This window comes from Anabrus simplex, chromosome 1, assembly GCF_040414725.1.
Source record: "Anabrus simplex isolate iqAnaSimp1 chromosome 1, ASM4041472v1, whole genome shotgun sequence".
In the NCBI taxonomy this organism is placed as follows: Eukaryota; Metazoa; Arthropoda; class Insecta; order Orthoptera; family Tettigoniidae; genus Anabrus; species Anabrus simplex.
This window is the reverse complement of record NC_090265.1, coordinates 1,560,328,978-1,560,347,382: the sequence shown is the minus strand read 5'-3', so window position 1 is coordinate 1,560,347,382 and position 18,405 is coordinate 1,560,328,978. Positions and strand designations below refer to the sequence as shown.

Sequence of the window (18,405 nt, the reverse complement as noted above, 5' to 3'; positions counted from 1 at the left end):
CAACAAAGGACAAACACAACATCTATTTAGACCATTAATGAAGGAAACTTTTTAGTGTGTGTGTTAATTTATTATTATTCATTTTTTAATGTTTTTTAACTAGGCCTATTTGTGTTTATAGTGTTAGTAAGATTAATAGAACTTATAATATGATGAATTTTGGTTTATGACGTCAAGTGGCCTATCTCTCAAAACATGTATGAATAATAATTGTGTAAACTAACGAGTTTTATAATAAATGTTGGTAGGGTGGATCCAACAATTACCCGTGGCATTTTCATGATCTTAGTCAATACAGACCAATCAAGGACCAAAAATGGTCAAATTTGTTGAACAAGCACTCACTCACTTGCTCAATCAATCAATCAATCAATCAATCCTGATCTGCATTTAGGGCAGTCGCCCAGGTGGCAGATTCCCTATCTGTTATTTTCCTAGCCTTTCCTTAAATGATTGCAAAGAAATTGGAAATTTATTGAACATTCCCTTGGTAAGTTATTTCAATCCCTAACTCCCCTTCCTATAAACTTATTTATCTACTGATGTCCTCCCACGCCAACTCTCCACTGACAGCTCAGAACATGCCACTTAAAGTCAAATAATAATACTAGATTATAAATTCCACCTGTTCAATACATAAGATTATACATTGAGTATTTGAGTTCACCATTACAGTGAAGTAAATTCTACATACGGCATATAACAATCACACACTAAATGTGTTTGAAGACCCTCATTAGATTTAATAGTCAACACATCATATTTACCCACTTAAATTACACTATGAAGATCCTATTAAATCCAACACTCAAAAAATATCAATCAATCATTAAAACACTTTTGAAAGACCCTACTTGTCTCCTTCAAGCTTAACTATACACATCTCAAATAAATTTGAAAGTAAAGCAAATATAGTATAGTAAATATAGTAAATGTTGAAAGGAATTTATAATCTAGTATTATTATTTGACTTTCACTACATTTCAATACGGACCATAACATGAGATTTTTAACATGTAACATACCACTTAGTCGAGCAGCTCATCTCCTTTCTCCCAAGTCTTCCCAGCCCAAACTTTGCAACATTTTTGTAACGCTACTCTTTTGTCGGAAATCACCCAGATCAAATTGAGCTGTTTTTCTTTGGACTTTTTCCAGTTCCTGAATCAAGTAATCCTGGTGAGGGTCCCATACACTGGAACCGTACTCTAGTTGGGATCTCACCAGAGACAAATATGCTCTCTCCTTTACATCCTTACTACAACCCCTAAATACCCTCATAACCATGTGCAGAGATCTGTACCCTTCATTTACAATCATATTTATGTGATTGCCCCAATGAAGACCTTTCCTTGTATTAATACCTAGGTATTTACAATGATCCCCAAAGGGAACTTTCACCCCATCAATGCAGTAATAAAACTGAGAGGACTTTTCCTATTTGTGAAACTTGCAACCTGACTTTTAACCCTGTTTATCATCATACCATTACCTACTGTCCATCTCACAATATTATCGAGGTAATTTTGCAGTTGCTCACAATCTTGTAACTTATTTATTACTCTGTACAGAATAACATCTTCTGCAAAAAGCCTTATCTCTGATTCCACTTCTTTACACATATCATTGATATATATATATAAGAAAACATAAAGGTCCGATAATACTGCCTTGAAGAATTCCCCTCTTAATTATTACAGGGACAGATAAAGACCTACTCTAATTCTCTTAGTTCTATTTTCTAGAAACAGAGCTATCCATTCAGTCACTCTTTTGTCAAGTCCAACTGCACTCATTTTTGCCAGTAGTCTCCCATGATCTACCCTATCAAATGCCTTAGACAGGTCAATCGCAATACAGTCCAATTGACCTCCTGAATCCAGGATATCTGCTATATCTTGCTGGAATCCTACAAGTTGGGCTTCAATGGAATAACCTTTCCTATACCGAAACTGTCTTCTATCTTTCTAGGTCGATACCCCGAACAAATAACATTTTTTTAAAAAATACAATGATGGTTAAAATTCCCTACCCTGCAGGGAATCGAACCCGGGACCCCTGTGACCAAAGGCCAGCACGCTAACCATTTAGCCATGAAGCCAGACGATGTATTTTTAATAATAATAATTGGCCTAATTATTCTATTCTACATCAATTGTTTATCTATGATTTGTATGTCCATATAGAATCTGCTCATGCTGTTAGGAGAGAAAATTCCCAGGTGTTCAATTACCAAGTTGTGGTAGAGTTCATAGATTAGTTAATAAATTTTGTGAAATTGCAAATATTAATGATAAGAAGCAACAAAGATGACATACAAATCTAAAAGAAAAATCTTGAAGACATTTACATCACCTGAAAATTTCTCCTAAGAAATCTCTTAGCTATCTTTCTCAGTGAAAGGTATCTTATAGTTCCGCACAAAAGGTTCTGAAGTTACTTAAGTGAAATGTGCCAGAAATGTGTAGAAAATGAAGGCTAGTATCTCCTTTAGTAACATGGATGAGTGCTTTTAAAATGCATTAGAATTTATTAGGCAGTATTTATTAGCAGTATTATTAGTATTATTAGTATTAGTATCAGTATTATTATTAGCAGTATTGCCTGGCCAATGGGAAGTGATAGCTTGCAGGTCTCAGCCTCAGCCTCACCTCAGCTATGGTTCTGCATTTATTGGATGACCTGTGTGTTCATGTTCCTGTCTCTCTGTATATGAATTGATTTGTCATTTGCTTGTTCTTTTCCAATACTCCTACTATTATGAGTATAATTTTCCTTCAGATCACATGTGAACATTCTTTTCAATTTCTCATCTGTGTTATAGTCTTCCTTCTTTTTGCTGATTAAAATGGTAACACAAATTTTTGTTGTTCCTTTAGCATTCCTCCTTATATAGTGAACCGTTGTAATGAAAAATGAATAACATAAACCCGTAGAATAACATAAAGTAATATACCACTTCCCATCTCTAACAGACATTTCTCTTAACTCATATATACCATAATGTAGTATGTTGTGTACTGTAATCTGTTCCAGATACACCCACAGGAAGTCTTGCAGAACAGAGAAGCACTCTAAAGAATCACTCGTTTAATCCTATCATGAAGCCATCCATGTTCCAGCACCAGCCTTCTGACTATTATGGCTTTCTCTCCCTAGTCTATAAATATATGTGGAATGCACTTAAAAAATTACAAGAGAAAGGCTCTGTATGTATAACTCATTTCTTGGAATATTATTAAATTTCTCCTCATCCAAATCCTGCTAAAATATATTTCTCATCCTCACATCATAATTAGAGCAGTAAATAATAGGTATACACTGCCAGTCAAAAAGAAATGCATAACAGAAAAGGAGATATAATCTTAGATAAATCTTTGATGAGTCCACAGGCTGACAATATTTTTAATGGTCTTTTCAGCATATTAAATCACTGAATATATTCTGGAGCAAAATAATTATAATATCAGGTTTCATCGGGCTGTCCTTTATGACAACCAGTATGGTACCCATAAAGACAGTAAATACAAGGTCTCTCATACAAACCCAGACCAAATACGCGGTGTTTGTACTCTGGGCTACAGCAGCTACAGTATCTTTTTTTTTCTTTTCTTTTTTACAAGTTGCCTGATGTCGCACTGACACAGATAGGTCTTGTGGCAATGATGGGACAGGAAAGGGCTAGGAGTGGGAAGGAAACAGCTGTGGCCTCCATTAAGGTACAGCCCCATCATTTGCCTGGTGTGAAAATGGGAAAGCACGGAAAACCCTCTTCAGGGCTGCCGACAGCGGAGTTGGAACCTGCTATCTCCCGAATACTGGATATTGAGTACACTTAAGCGACTGCAGTTATCAAGCTTGGTAGTTGTAGTATTGGAAGTGCGCACGTATTTCTTGACCTTGCAAGCAGTCTGCATGTGTTCAACCTGACTAGCATGACTCGCCAGTCTGAATCTCAGCTGTTAACATGGTGAGACAGTTATCATTGCAACATCATATTTTCATATGTAAAAGTTCTGGTTTCATCTTAATGGTCATGTGAACAGTCATAACTCTTGCTTATGGTGTGCAGAAAATCCTAATGGTGTTTATGAAGTCCCTCATTATGATAGGAAGATTGGTGTTTAGTATGCTGTTAGTGCAAGACGAATATTTGGGCCTATTGTTCCGAGATGACAATAAATGCAGAGAGGTACCAAGATGATATTTTGACGCCATTCTTCCATTAGTTAACGGGAGAAGAAAAATTGCATGGGTGTTGTCAAAAAGATTCAGCTTCTGCTCATACAGCAGAAGATTCCCTTCTTACAATCCCGGAAGTGTTTCCAGACAGAGTGAACAGTGCTAGCCTATATTCCCCTTGTTCTCCAGATCTAACAGTGTGTGACTTTTACTTGTGGGATAAACTGAAAGAAAAATTGTATTGAACAAATCCTCACACATTGGAGGAACTGAAAGAAAACATTATAAATGAAATCAGAAACATTACCATGACAGAACTCACTCGCATCAGCCAGAATGTGGTTACTAGATACAATGCCTGTATAACCCAGGAAGGATGACACTTCCAGCATCTTTTATAAGGTAAAATTTCATATAAGATTGTATACACACTTAAAGCAGGGCAGCTGCACAGAAGATAGAGAGGGAGAGACACAGAGGGAAACAAGAAGCTTCTCATTCACAAATGATATTTTCAGAGAAATCCAACTACTTCAGCAAGGAAAAGCAGCAGGAAGTGATCAAATTACTGGGGAGGTATTAAAGACAATGGGGTGGTATATAGTGCCTTATTTAAAATTTCTCTTTGACTATGTCATAAATAATAGTGTGATACCAAAGGAATGGAAGGAATCTATAATAATACCAACTTATAAAGGAAAGGGTGATAAAAGGAAACCAGAGAACTACAGACCAATCAGCCTGACCAGTATAGTTTGTAAAATACTGGAGAGTTTAATAGCAAAGTACATCAGAGGGATATGTGATGATAAAAATTGGTTCATGAGGAGCCAGTATGGATTTAGAAAGAAATTTTCTTGCGAGGCACAACTGGTGGGATTTCAGCAGGACATATCAGATCAGTTAGATTCAGGAGGCCAGTTAGATTGCATAGCCATAGATCTTTCCAAAGCCTTTGATAGAGTGGAACATGGAATATTATTAAAGAAATTGGAGGGAATAGGATTGGACGTAAGGGTTATACGTTGGATAAGAACATTTCTAAATTCAAGGGTTCAGAAAGTCAAAGTAGGAAATAATACATCACAGGAAGAGAAAGTCTGGAAGGGAATTGCACAGGGTATAATTGGTCCGTTACTTTTCTTAATATACGCAAATGACTTAGGGAACAATATAACATCGAAAATAAGATTGTATGCAGATGACATAATTGTTTACAGGGAAATAAATAACATTGAGGATTGTTCAGAATTACAAAGGGACCTTGACAGTATCCAAGAATGGGTTGAAGAAAATAATATGAAGATTAATGGAGGCAAATCAACTGTTACAACATTTACAAACAGGAGCTTTAAAACTGAATTTGAATATACTTTGGATGAGGTAGTTATCCCAAAAGATGGCAAGTGCAAATACTTAGGTGTGAGATTTGAAAGTAATTTGCACTGGAAGGGTCATGTTGATGATGTTGTTGGGAAAGCATACAGATCGTTACATGTCATAATGAGGCTACTTAAAGGATGCAACAAAGAATTAAAAGAAAAAAGTTACTTAAGTATGGTTCGTCCATTATTGGAATATGCAAACAGTGTTTGGGATCCTCACCAAGAATACCTAATAAAAGAACTAGATGGTGTGCAGAGGAAAGCAGCAAGGTTTGTAACAGGGGATTTCAGGAGAGAGAGTAGTGTATCAGAAATGTTAAAGGAACTTGGGTGGGAAACTTTAAGTAAGAGAAGGGAGAAAAGTAGACTTATAGGATTATATAGAGCCTATACAGGAGAAGAAGCATGGGGAGATATCCGTGAAAGGCTTCGGTTGGAAAATAATTATATTGGTAGAACTGACCACAAGTACAAAATTAGAAGGAATTTTAGCAGAAGCGATTGGGGTAAATTTTCTTTCATTGGGAAGGGCGTGAAGGAGTGGAACAGTTTACCAGGGGTAGTGTTTGATCCTTTTCCAAAATCTGTACAGATATTCAAGAAGAGAATAAACAACAACAGAGATAATAAATTAAATGTTAGAGGGCATTCGACCAGTGCAGGATATTGTAAATAATAAATGTGTGTGATTAAATTAATTCCATCCCCTGGTCTAAGGAGTTTGGACAGCCCAAGTAGGGGACTGCCTGTAGGGGTGAAGTACAGTGGGGACTTCGAGGGCCCTGGGACCGCTACGGTAGCTGTGAAGGCCCTTCAGGAACTCTGAAAAGTGGTGGCAAAAGGGGCTCTGGTTAAGACGCAGCAGGTCGTTATGCTACTTAGGTTCCAAAATGGGTAAAATATAAATATGTAAATAAATTCAATGTTAATTTTAATCTTATACCAGTTGTATAGTATTATTAGATGTAATTTCACATACCGTACTGTATATGAGTTGACTATGTCTGTAAGATATTATAAGTAGAATTTTGTAAACAATATAAATTTATTAAGGATGATGTGTGTGTTTAATAGAAAAAATTATTAGCGTAAATTGTATAATATTGTATTCTAGGAAAATTTTCTTCGTCTCCTGTTAATTTAAAATTTAGTGCTTGACAATAATGTATTTTAGTGTACCATTTGCCACCGAGGTAGACACCTCATTTGCAAATAAAGAGATTTTGATTTGATTTGATTTGACATAAGTTGGGCTGAGGCAGCTGCTGTAGCACAAACACCGTGCGTTCAGTCTGAGTTCATATGAGAGACCCTGCATTTAATGAATTACCATCATGATAACATACTAGCCTTGTGTTTCGATGATATTCTATACAGAGGAAGACACCAGATAATTGGTAAAATTACTCTTTCACTTCAACTTCACTTCCAAAAGACTACACGTACAAATATATACAGTATTTAGGTTAAACTGTGACTAATACTGTGATATGAAACACTTCCTCTCCCCCTTTTTCTCAACTGTAGTGAAGTCAATGTAATTATATACAATGACTGGCAAAAAAAAAAAATGCAAAACACGCATTTCAGACAAATTTTTATGTTAGTTCATTTGAAACCATGTAAAATTGAAATATTATGATATTACAACAATATAACAATGTATCTTAAATTATGTAGCCCATTTGAAAAATTTCAGCTCAATAATTATGAAACATAATTGGTCGTGATAATCTCAACAGTGCCCCAGCTTAATTTGGAAATGTCAAAACCTGGAGCTCTGCACTGTTGTATGATTTGTCCATTTATTTGCAACACATTTCCATTGCCTCATGTAGCTGCAGTTAAAGCTGTACATGTTCAGGATGCAATCTGAAATGTTGTCTTGTGGTATGAGCTCTCATTCTGCCTGGAGCAAAGCCCAAAATTTAGTTATTATGTGAAGGAACGACTCCTAGCACATCTCCTAAGTATATCATGGACATGCTCTGTTGGGTTTAGGTTGGGACTACAAACAGGCTACACAATGCGCTCAATTCCACCTTCATCTAGGTACTCAGATAGCAATGTGTGGGCGAGTGTTGTCATGCATCAGGATAAAGTTCTTGCTGATAACAGGTGCAAAAGACACAATGTGATCCTCTAAAATTTCCTTGATGTTTTATTTATTTATTACCAAGCTCAGTAGCTGCAGTTGCTTAAGTGCCGACAGTATCCAGTATTCGGGAGATAGTGGGTTCGAACCCCACAGTCGGCAGCCCTGAAGATGGCTTTCCGTGGTTTCCCATTTTCACACCACGCAAATGCCAGGGCTGTACCTTAATTAAGGCCATGGCTGCTTCCTTCCCATTCCTAGCCCTTTCCTCTCTCATAGTTGCCGTAAGACCTATCTGTTTGCAAGTAATCAGCTTCATTTTCCGTATCAAATTCTAATCACAGATAATTACAATAATTGAAAATCTTCCACCTTTTTGATACTTTTTATTTGCTTTTTAGCTAATTATTAATTATAAACAGTACATGTTTCGTTCTCACTTGAGAATATCTTCAGCTGTTGTTAAGCTTAGGTGAATCGCTAAGTTTCTGAATACATTATTTTCAGGTACATTGTTCCTCTTAAAGACTATTTGAATATAAATTAAATTAAAATGATGTTAAAACAATGTGGGGGTTAATGGGTTAATGACATGAGACTGTATGAATACATAGTTAGTCTGCTTAAAAACTATATCTGTTCATTGGAATAGTTGTTAAAAGTTTCAACTCGTGTTACACTAAAATTCTGTTTGTCTTCCAGTTAAAAGGTGTTTTTTTTTTAATGATTGGCTCCTTGACTCTGTTCAAATTATTGTTGAATGTTCATTTCTTTCACTCCTTCCAGGTAGGCTGTTATTTATTTTGAGCTTGCTTAATGTGCCCTAAATTGAGTCTAATGCAGAACTTTTAAGCTGATTGCCGGTCAATTTTTGAGAAGGGAGCTTCGTCTCAATTTCTGAAATGAAATGAGGAAAATAGGAATTTGTTTTTTGTAACGAAAACATGTGTCTTTACATAAGGGTCATGGTAGAATTGGAGTCTAACAACAGTAAGGTATGGAACCATTTTATACATTAAGTTATTATGTAAAGACACATGTTTTCTATACAAAAAAACAAATTCCTATTTTCCTCATTTCATTTCAGAAATTGAGACGAAGCTCCCTTCTCAAAAATTGACCGGCAATCAGCTTCAAAGTTCCGCATTAGACTCAATTTAGGGCACATTAAGCAAGCTCAAAATAAATAACAGCCTACCTGGAAGGAGTGAAAGAAATGAACATTCAACAATAATTTGAACAGAGTCAAGGAGCCAATCATTTAAAAAAAAAACACCTTTTAACTGGAAGACAAACAGAATTTTAGTATAACACGAGTTGAAACTTTTAACAACTATTCCAATGAACAGATATAGTTTTTAAGCAGACTAACTATGTATTCATACAGTCTCATGTCATTAACCCATTAACCCCCACATTGTTTTAACATCATTTTAATTTAATTTATATTCAAATAGTCTTTAAGAGGAACATTGTACCTGAAAATAATGTATTCAGAAAATTAGGGATTCACCTAAGCTTAACAACAGCTGAAGATGTTCTCAAGTGAGAACGAAACATGTACTGTTTATAATTAATAATTTGTTAAAAAGCAAATAAAAAGTATCAAAAAGGTGGAAGATTTTCAATTATTGTAATTCTCTGAGGCCTATCTGTGTCGGTGTGACATAAAGCAACTTGCAATTTATTTATTTATTTATTTATTTATTTATTTATTCATTCATTCATTCATTCATTCATTCCTGACTTACATTTGTGGCGAACTTAGGGCTCACGGCCCTCTCTTACACTTAACCACTTTAAACAATAAAATTTAAAAATTTAAACATAAAAATAAGACATAGTAATTCTACAAAGAAATAATACTACAGACAGATACAAAGTTACAAATCAGTATGGAAAATAGTGTGACAATACTAATAATACTATAAAGAGGAACTATAGTAACAATAAGAATTATGACTGAAGAGCATAGTAGATGAAGAAAACCCATTCACACAACATACACACAATGACTCACACAACTCAGATATATGTTCTCAGGAAAATCTTTCAGCAGGCAGATCTGAATTTATAAGAGGAAGTAACATGCCGAATGTCCATTGGGAGTGTATTCCAGAGTCTTGATGCAGTAACTAATAAGGAATGATTGTAGGAATTCGTTTGATTTTTGTGGAATTTCAAGTAGGGAACCAGAACGGGTGCTAATTTCATGGAATGAGGAAAGGAAACAAAAATTAGAAGATATGTAAGTAGGAGTATTCATCAAGAACACTTGTCATTAGGTGAAAATTCCTTCATTCATTTATGCGTAGCCATCCCAATGTTTTGAAATATGATGCAACATAAGCATCATGCCGCAGTTCGAAGGCATATCTTGTGCATGAGTTTTGTGCTCGTTGAAGTCTCAAAGCTTGTTCAGCATTTAGATTGACTAGTACCATATCACAGTAGTCTAAAATTGGGAATAGTAGTGTTTGGATTAATTTTAATATAAGTTTTTGAGGAAAAGAATTCTTGTGATGTTTCAGGGGATATAGAGCTATATGAAACTTTCTACATACATTAGTTACATGTTCATTCCATGTCATTGATGGAGATTCCAAGATTAGTTACATTTTTAAGGTACGGCACAGCAATGTCATTGATTATGATTTTAAGGAGTATTGATATTACTTATTACATGTAATAAATTAGGGTTTCCTATGATAATACTTTGTGTTTTACGAGGATTTAGGAGTAAGGGATTGTTTTTAGCATAGGTGGTAAGCTTTTCAATATCTGAATTAATATGCTGAACTGTTTCATGAAAATTGTTTGTGGTGTGTTTGTATATCTGCAGATCATCAGCATATAATCAGTAGTTACAATACTGAAGTGTGGAGGATATGTCATTAATATGCAAGACGAACAATAGGGGCCCTAGAACAGACCCTTGAGAGATACTGGATGATTTTACAGCCCATTGAGCTCTTTGATTGTTTACCACTACGCACTGGCGATGATTTGTAAGGTATGACTTTTAAAAAATTAGGGCTATCGAGCCGATATGCAGAGAACGGAGCTTGGAGTGTCAGTATCATCACCTGCTGTTTGTCCATTGCTAGTTTTATGTCATCTGTTACCTGAAGAAGTACAGTCATAGTACTGTGTCCCTTTCTGAAGCCAGATTGCAATGGGTCAAAAAGAGAATGTTTGGTTAAGAATTCTACTAGCTGTTCGTGTACACTCATTCAAGAACTTTCGAGAGAGGGGGAAGAATCGAATCAGATGGCGCATTTGCTGTGGTATGCTTTAATATTCGGGTTACTAGAGCATCCTTCCATACAGTTGGAAACGTCCCTGTGGTGAGGCAGTAGTTTACAATGGGGATAATAATTGGTAGGACCGCGCCAATAAATTTTTTTATAAAGCCTATTGGGATGTTAGCTCCTTTAGCTTGTGACTTAATTGAATTCAGAATACACTTTACATCATTTTCACCGACAGCAGAGGTGCCAACTATTACGGATTGTCCATAATTATTACGGATTTCACCTCACAATTACGGAATTACGGTCAAAGGGGAAATTATTACGGAAAAGTTGACATTACATGTTATAATTCTCATGTTAGGTCCGTATTGAAATGTACGTAAATACAAAGTATGTTACAAGTGTTTATTTATATATCCACCTATTCAATACAAAGAGATCTTTTTAGAAATTAAATATTATTATAAAATGTTAAGGGACATGTTTATAAAGACTGAGCTGTTTACTGCCCTACCCCAACAAGTTTTTCAACGCTCCGGAAAGTATATTCATGTGAACTTATGACATGCAGCTTGATACTGCAATTTTAGCCAAGGACATTCTAATATTTTGTATGTTTAGACTGACACCTATAATGATATCCTCTTTTTATGGCTTGTAAGAGCAATCAGGATCCTGATTTTTCAGCATACAGGTTTGAATTTGAGGCTGATGATGCCCTTAATATGGGCGAAACATGTCCCTTAACATTTTATAATAATATTTAATTTCTAAAAAGATCTCTTTGTATTGAATAGGTGAATATATAAATAAACACTTGTAACATACTTTGTATTAAAGTTGACATTATCACGAAAAATAATTTTCTACCGAGGAAAAAGAAACGGAAAAATGTTCAGTCCTTTCAAGCCTTTGTCCTAAATCATCTTTTTCAATGCCTGTGAGTTGACAACGATACTTATTCAATCGTGACTTCCTTTTGCTACCCATAAGCGTTGTAAAATCCATTGTGAATGAAGGAGCTCAGGTGCTGCTCTTCTCCACTATAAATCCTTCAGTAATGTTGTATTTGCTGTGTTAAGTGTACCTGACAGTTAACAGAAAGATTGAGAAAGAAGTGAGGCCTACATTAAGTACATCTGCACTGGAATCGCTTAGGCTTCAGAAAACGAAAATGTCATCACAATCGGAAGGATGCTTCAAGAAAAGGTACATTTAAAAGCAGTTGCTATGTGAGAAACAAGCTACAAGGAATGTTTTTTCACAGATCTAACAGGTTGCATGCAAATGTCATTGTGTAATATGATATACTTTCGGATAGATTGCTAGAGGGAAGGACAAAAGGGGTTTAATTATCAAGAAGGAAGGAGCATACTTTGGACTTGAAATTTTTCTCGAGGGCGGAGGGCAATTACTGATAATCCACTTCAAAGGTTGGCACCTCTGCGACAGGTTGAAAAGAGAAATTATGTTCGTATTTTGTAGGGTTGCTGATTCTTTTATTTAGATGGATATGATTTTGAGGTTGAGATTCCTTTTTTGGGTTAGTTATGAAGTGAGAGTTAAGTGTATCGAGAGATATAGTTGGCACATGTGGCTCTTTGCATTTTCCAACCCCCACAGCTTGAAACTGGTTCCAGGTTTCACGCGCATTTAAGTTCCTTGTTACATTTTTAATGTAATTTGCTATTGTGAATTAATTGCTTTGTTCTGTTACGTGAAAGACGATACTGTTCAAAATCCAGTTCATTATCTGTTCCCTTGTATCAGTGGAACATTGCATCACGGTGAGCCATTGTTGCTTTTATGTCACTAGTTAACCAATGTGCAGGCAAGCGAGTGACTCTAGCTTGTCTAACTGGAGCGTGCTCGTCATATAGTCCTAACATGTATATGTTAGTGGGCAGTCAGACTCCCATTCTTGATGAACACAAGCTCTGAGTGCACATCAATGTAATCCAAGAGCAGACTATGACAGAGCCTCTTTTGAATGGTGTCCTTGTGAAGAAAGTGCAGGATGACTAATGTTCCCTGGGTTTTCTCTAATCCCAAACTCCTTCTGTCCCTTCCTTCCGGTACCCTCAGATAGAATTTGATTTCATCCGTAAACAGCTCCACAGTCATTTCTATGGGCATTGGCAAATTGCATCCAAAAGGTGCAGTGCTCACAGGTAAGCAGATATCATGTGGCTGGCCTCTTGGACTGTAAATCCTCTTCATACAACCTCCTCCTTATTATGTTTTTTTCTGATGGTTGTGCCCAGTACTTGCTGGAAATAATTCCTGGCCTCCACAGCTGATGTGTGTTGATTACAAAGATCTTGCATCATGACAACTATCTTTGCACTCAGTAGCACTTCTCCTGCCTGGGACTCCTGGTGAAGATGTCCTCTGTACCTTTTAACAGTTCTGTAACAAGATAAGCCAATAATATCTGCCATTTAGTATATAATATGCCCATCCTATCCTAATGCCACAGTCCTTGCTGCATTTTCAGAAGAAAGAACCATACAAATAGACTTAGAAATGAGACTAAGTCAGACAGGTTATAATATCCACAAAAATGCGTGGCATGAGAATTCACAGCAATAAACCTTATGACAGCTAATAGTGTTATTCGTGACCAAAGGCAGAAAACAGCAATATTGGTGTTATGATTGTCAGATCAATCATTTTTCTCAATTATTCTGATGAAACTTCTCAAATGTGTTTATTAACCTAAGATACATTGCTATATTGTTTTACAGTAATGTCATAATATTTGATATAACAAGGTTTGAAACAGACCAACATTAATTTTTTTCTTCTTTTGCCAGTAAATATACTTTTATTTCCTCTACAAAGGTTTATATTTATGACCAACAATCCAGGAATAGATTGCTTATCCCATCTATAATTAGGGAAATAATAATAATAATAATAATAATAATAATAATAATAATAATAATAATAATAATAATAATAATAATCCTGATAGAGGAACGTAAAATCATCAGAAAAATTCTTGGCCCAAAACTGACTGATGAAGGATACAGACTGCAATCTCATACAAAAACCGAGGAGCTCTCAAACCTTGCAGCCGACATTAGAAAAAGACGCCTGAACTTTTACGGACACATCAAATGCCTTCCAGAAAACAGACCGAAAAGAACCTTCCTTGAGGCAACAGAAAAGATCAAAATGGAAATCCGCCAAGACCTGGAAAAATCAGGAATCAAAGTGGCCGACATCACTGACTGAACCTGCTACAGAACAAAAATCAGCAAGTGGGAAGTAGAGTCAGAGAGAAACCACAAGAAGAAGACGGGAGCTAAGTGGACAGAAGAACAAAGAACCACAATGAGAGAAAAATTAAAGGCTCCCTCGCAAAGAAGGAAATGCACAACTTCTAGGTGAGCTGTGCGTGATCAGTTTTCTGGTCATTTTTGCATCTAATAATAATAATAATAATAATAATAATAATAATAAATTGTACCAGGGGTACACCTTCTCCAGTTATTTAAACAGAACAGCGCCCCTTCTCTAGGGCAGTCTATGTAAACAAACTTGAACTTGTGAACTCCCAGAAACTTTTATCTTCTACAGTTATATGTCTCTACATTGATTTATTTGCTCCCTCTCATGGGCTCAACTCTAATTATTTCATAGAGTAATGTTTATCAATCACTTCTTCTGCTTCGTTTCTTCATGGGGCCTCTAAATATTAGATCCTAATTAGCGTCTACCTCTAAGATCTTTTGCTACCATGTTTTTCCTTCATTCCCACCTAGATATACCTGCTCCCTTCACAAAGCTGCAGGTTGTTCTTATTGGGTCATCTTGGATTTTTTTCTCTCTCTCTTCACCTGGTAGTCCTAGAGTGGAGAGTCTGATTCAACCAAGCGCCTCACAATCGAAAAGTATGGGTTCAGCTGATTCCTCTGCTTCATTGCACTTCCTACATATACAGTACTGGATACAGTACTTTTGTATCCATCCCTTGGCACAGTCCAGAGTAAAGTGTAGCTTTCACCGAAGTCCCAGTCTCATCCATGGCTGTGACAATATGGAAGCTGCTGGGGTATGGGTGGTGCTGAGTATTGACATTCAGAGCATGACTAGTGCATCTGAGTGTTATGAAAGGTGTTGCTCATAGGGTCAGTCGTGCTGCAATAGCACTTTCTGACCCAGTGAGGAAAGCAATGGCAAACTACCTCACTCCTCGTCTTGCCTAGTACGCCTCATTTTGGTGCTGCCATTGGTTTTTGCGGTTTCCTTATAACCGCATAACCTTTGGTGGTGCTATTTGAGGATCCAACCAGCCTCTGGGCTGATGACCTAACAGACAGACATATATTGTCTCTTATTACTACAATTCTATATGAGTGTTTTTTCAGATGGCAGTGTCCTGTCAACAGTCCTACTACACATCTTATATTTTCTCTGCTGAGTTTCAACAGTTCTTTAGTATGCTTCTTGTTTGGTCCTTTTATCAGTTCTTTTGCAAGCCTGCATCCTGGAGTATTTTTTTCAGTTCTCCATTTGTTTCTTTTGTAGCTATTTTCCTACGTAGTGTCCAGGCCCCAATTTATAAATGGGTGGACTGGACATTTGCCCAGGGCACCAGTATTTTGAGGGGTGGTGGCCGGCAGATCAAGTAATTATGGCCTGCGTGAACTACGTCTTAAATTCATTATACTCAAATTACTTTCACTTTCCACAAATTATTCCAGTTATTTTATTAGCCTGTATAAAACACTTTAACTGTTCTAATTTTAAAACCTGAATTTAATCTATATATTTACATTTTATGAAAAAATTAAATAACTGCAAACAATAAGAAAGCATTATTTAACTCGTGCGGGTGCTGGGTGGGCAACTGTAGTTGGTGGCTAGGCAACCCTGTTAGTCTAGACAGCCACTGCCCTGTTTGTCATTGGCTCATGAAAGTTCATGTGCGTATTGTTGTTTACATTCGCTCACCATCAAGCTGATAATCTCACCTAGCCAACTCATTATCTCATGTAATTCTTACATGCTTTTCAGTATTTAACCATGAGTAAAATGTTAAGTGGTGCTGAATACAAAAAACGTGCTGCTAAAAAGCAGAGTGCTGAACTTGAACTACTTAAGAAAGTGCCTAAAATGGGAAAGTTCTTTACTTTGACTCGTTCAACTCCAACCTCGGAATTGGAATGCTAAGTTGATCAATCAATCAATCAATCAATCAATCAATCAATCAATCAATACTGATCTGCATTTAGGGCAGTCACCCAGGTGGCAGATTCCCTATCTGTTGTTTTCCTAGCCTTTTCCTAAATGATTTCAAAGAAATTGGAAATTTATTGAACATCTCCCTTGGTAAGTTATTCCAATCCCTAACTCCCCTTCCTATAAATGAATATTTGCCCCAGTTTGTCCTCCTGAATTCCAACTTTATCTTCATATTGTGATCTTTTCTACTTTTTATAAACGCCACTCAAACTTATTCGTCTACTAATGTCATTCCACGCCATCTCTCCGCTGACAGCTCAGAACATACCACTTAAAAATCTGATCAAAAGTTAGATGTTGGGTTTTCAGGCGTTTGCTCTATTAACCAGTGCTTCGTCTTAGGTCTGACACTAGACTCGTCAGAGTGGGATGTGTCAGACCCTACCCACTGACGCTACCCCTACCACTTAGTCAAGCAGCTCTCCTTCTTTCTCTCAATTCTACCCAGTCCAAACTTTGCAACATTTTTGTAACGCTACTCTTTTGTCGGAAATCACCCAGAACAAATCGAGCTGCTTCCCTTTGGATTTTTTACAGTTCATCAATCAAGTAATCCTGCTGAGGGTCCCATAGACTGGAACCATACTATAGTTGGGGTCTTACCAGAGACTTATATGCCCTCTCCTTTACATCCTTACTACAACCCCTAAACCCTCATAACTGTGTGCAAAGATCTGTACCCTTTATTTACAATCCCATTTATGTGATTACCCCAATGAAGATATTTCCATATATTAATACCTAGATACTTACAATGATTCACATAAGGAACCTTCAGCCCATCAACACAGTAATTAAAACTGAGAGGGCTTTTCTTATTTGTGAAACTCACAACCTGATGTTTAGCCCTGTTTATCATCATGCCATTGGGTACTGTCCATCTCACAACCTGACCTTTAACCGCATTTATCATCCTGCCATTGGGTACTGTCCATCTCACAACATTATCGAGGTCAATTTGCAGTTGCTCACAATCTTGTAACTCATTCATTTCTCTCCTCAGAATAACATCATCTGCAAAAACCCTTATCTCTGATTCCACTTCCTTACTCATATCATTTATACATATAAGAAAATATGAAGGTCCAATAATACTTCCTTGAGGAATCCCCCTCTTAATTATTGCAGGGTCTAATTCTCTGTGATCTATTTTCTAGAAATATTGCCATCCATTCAGTCACTCTTTTATCTAGTCCAATTGCACTCCTTTTTGCCAGTAGTCTCCCGTGATCAACCCTATCAAATGCCTTAGACATGTCAATCACGGTACAGTCTATTTGACCTCCTGAGTCCAAGATATCTGCTATATTTTGCTGGAATCCTACAAGTTGAGTTTCAGTGGAATAACCTTTCCTAAACCAGAACTGCCTTCTATGGAACCAGTTATTAATTATGCAAACATGTCTAATATAATCAGAAAGAATGCTTTCCTAAAGCTTACATGCAATACATGTCAAACTGACTGGCATGTAAGTTTCAGCTTTATGTCTATCACCCTTTCCTTTATACACAGGGGCTACTATAGCAACTCTCCATTCATTTGGTATAGCTCCTTCATGCAAACAATAATCAGATAAGTACTTCAGATATGGCACTATATTCAACTAAGCGGGAAGAAGACAATAAAGGGAATATGAAAATGATATATGGAATAGTAAAAAGTAAAAGATCAGATAAAGAAGCATTTACAGTTATGGAGACAGCAGATGGGAATATAGCTCGCAATATGAAAGCTATCATGGATACAATGGGACAGTATTTTGACAAGCTCCTAAATGGCCCTAATGAGATCTCTGTTGAGGATATAGGACAGAAAAAAGTAGAGGAAGATTTCCCAATGACATGGACAGGAGTAGAACTAGCTCTCCCTAGGATGGGAAGTGGTAAGTCAGCAGGAGCTGATTAAAGCTGCTGGTCCAAGAGGAATACAGTGGCTGTATAGAGTTCTCGGAACAATATGGAAGGATAACAAAATACCTGAAGATTGGACAAAAGGGGTGATAGTTCCTTCTTTAAGAAAGAGAGTAGTAGGAAAAGTTAAAATTGCAGAGGCATTGCCATCTTATCACACGGCCTTAAAATTATGGAGAAGATCATTGAAGCCAGAGTAAGGGAAATATAATAGCCTGTCTTAAAAGAGGAACATCATGGCTTTAGGGCTGGAAGAAGCACAACAGATCTGATATTTGCTTTGAGGATGTTGGCAGAGAAACACGGGGAAAGAGGAAAAGACCTA

At 36.6% G+C, this 18,405-nt stretch overlaps 1 protein-coding gene across 1 annotated transcript in view; it reads left to right on the top strand.

Annotated features, from left to right (window-relative positions):
- The window catches only part of LOC136862323 (uncharacterized), a 94,445-nt gene extending 78,348 nt beyond the window's left edge, over nt 1–16,097 (top strand). The window contains exons 4-5 of the mRNA XM_068226229.1: nt 3,037–3,209; nt 15,942–16,097. Coding sequence (XP_068082330.1) covers nt 3,037–3,209; nt 15,942–16,097 — 329 coding nt within the window. The remainder of the gene's footprint in view (nt 1–3,036; nt 3,210–15,941) is intronic.
- The last annotated feature ends 2,308 nt before the right edge of the window (nt 16,098–18,405 follow it).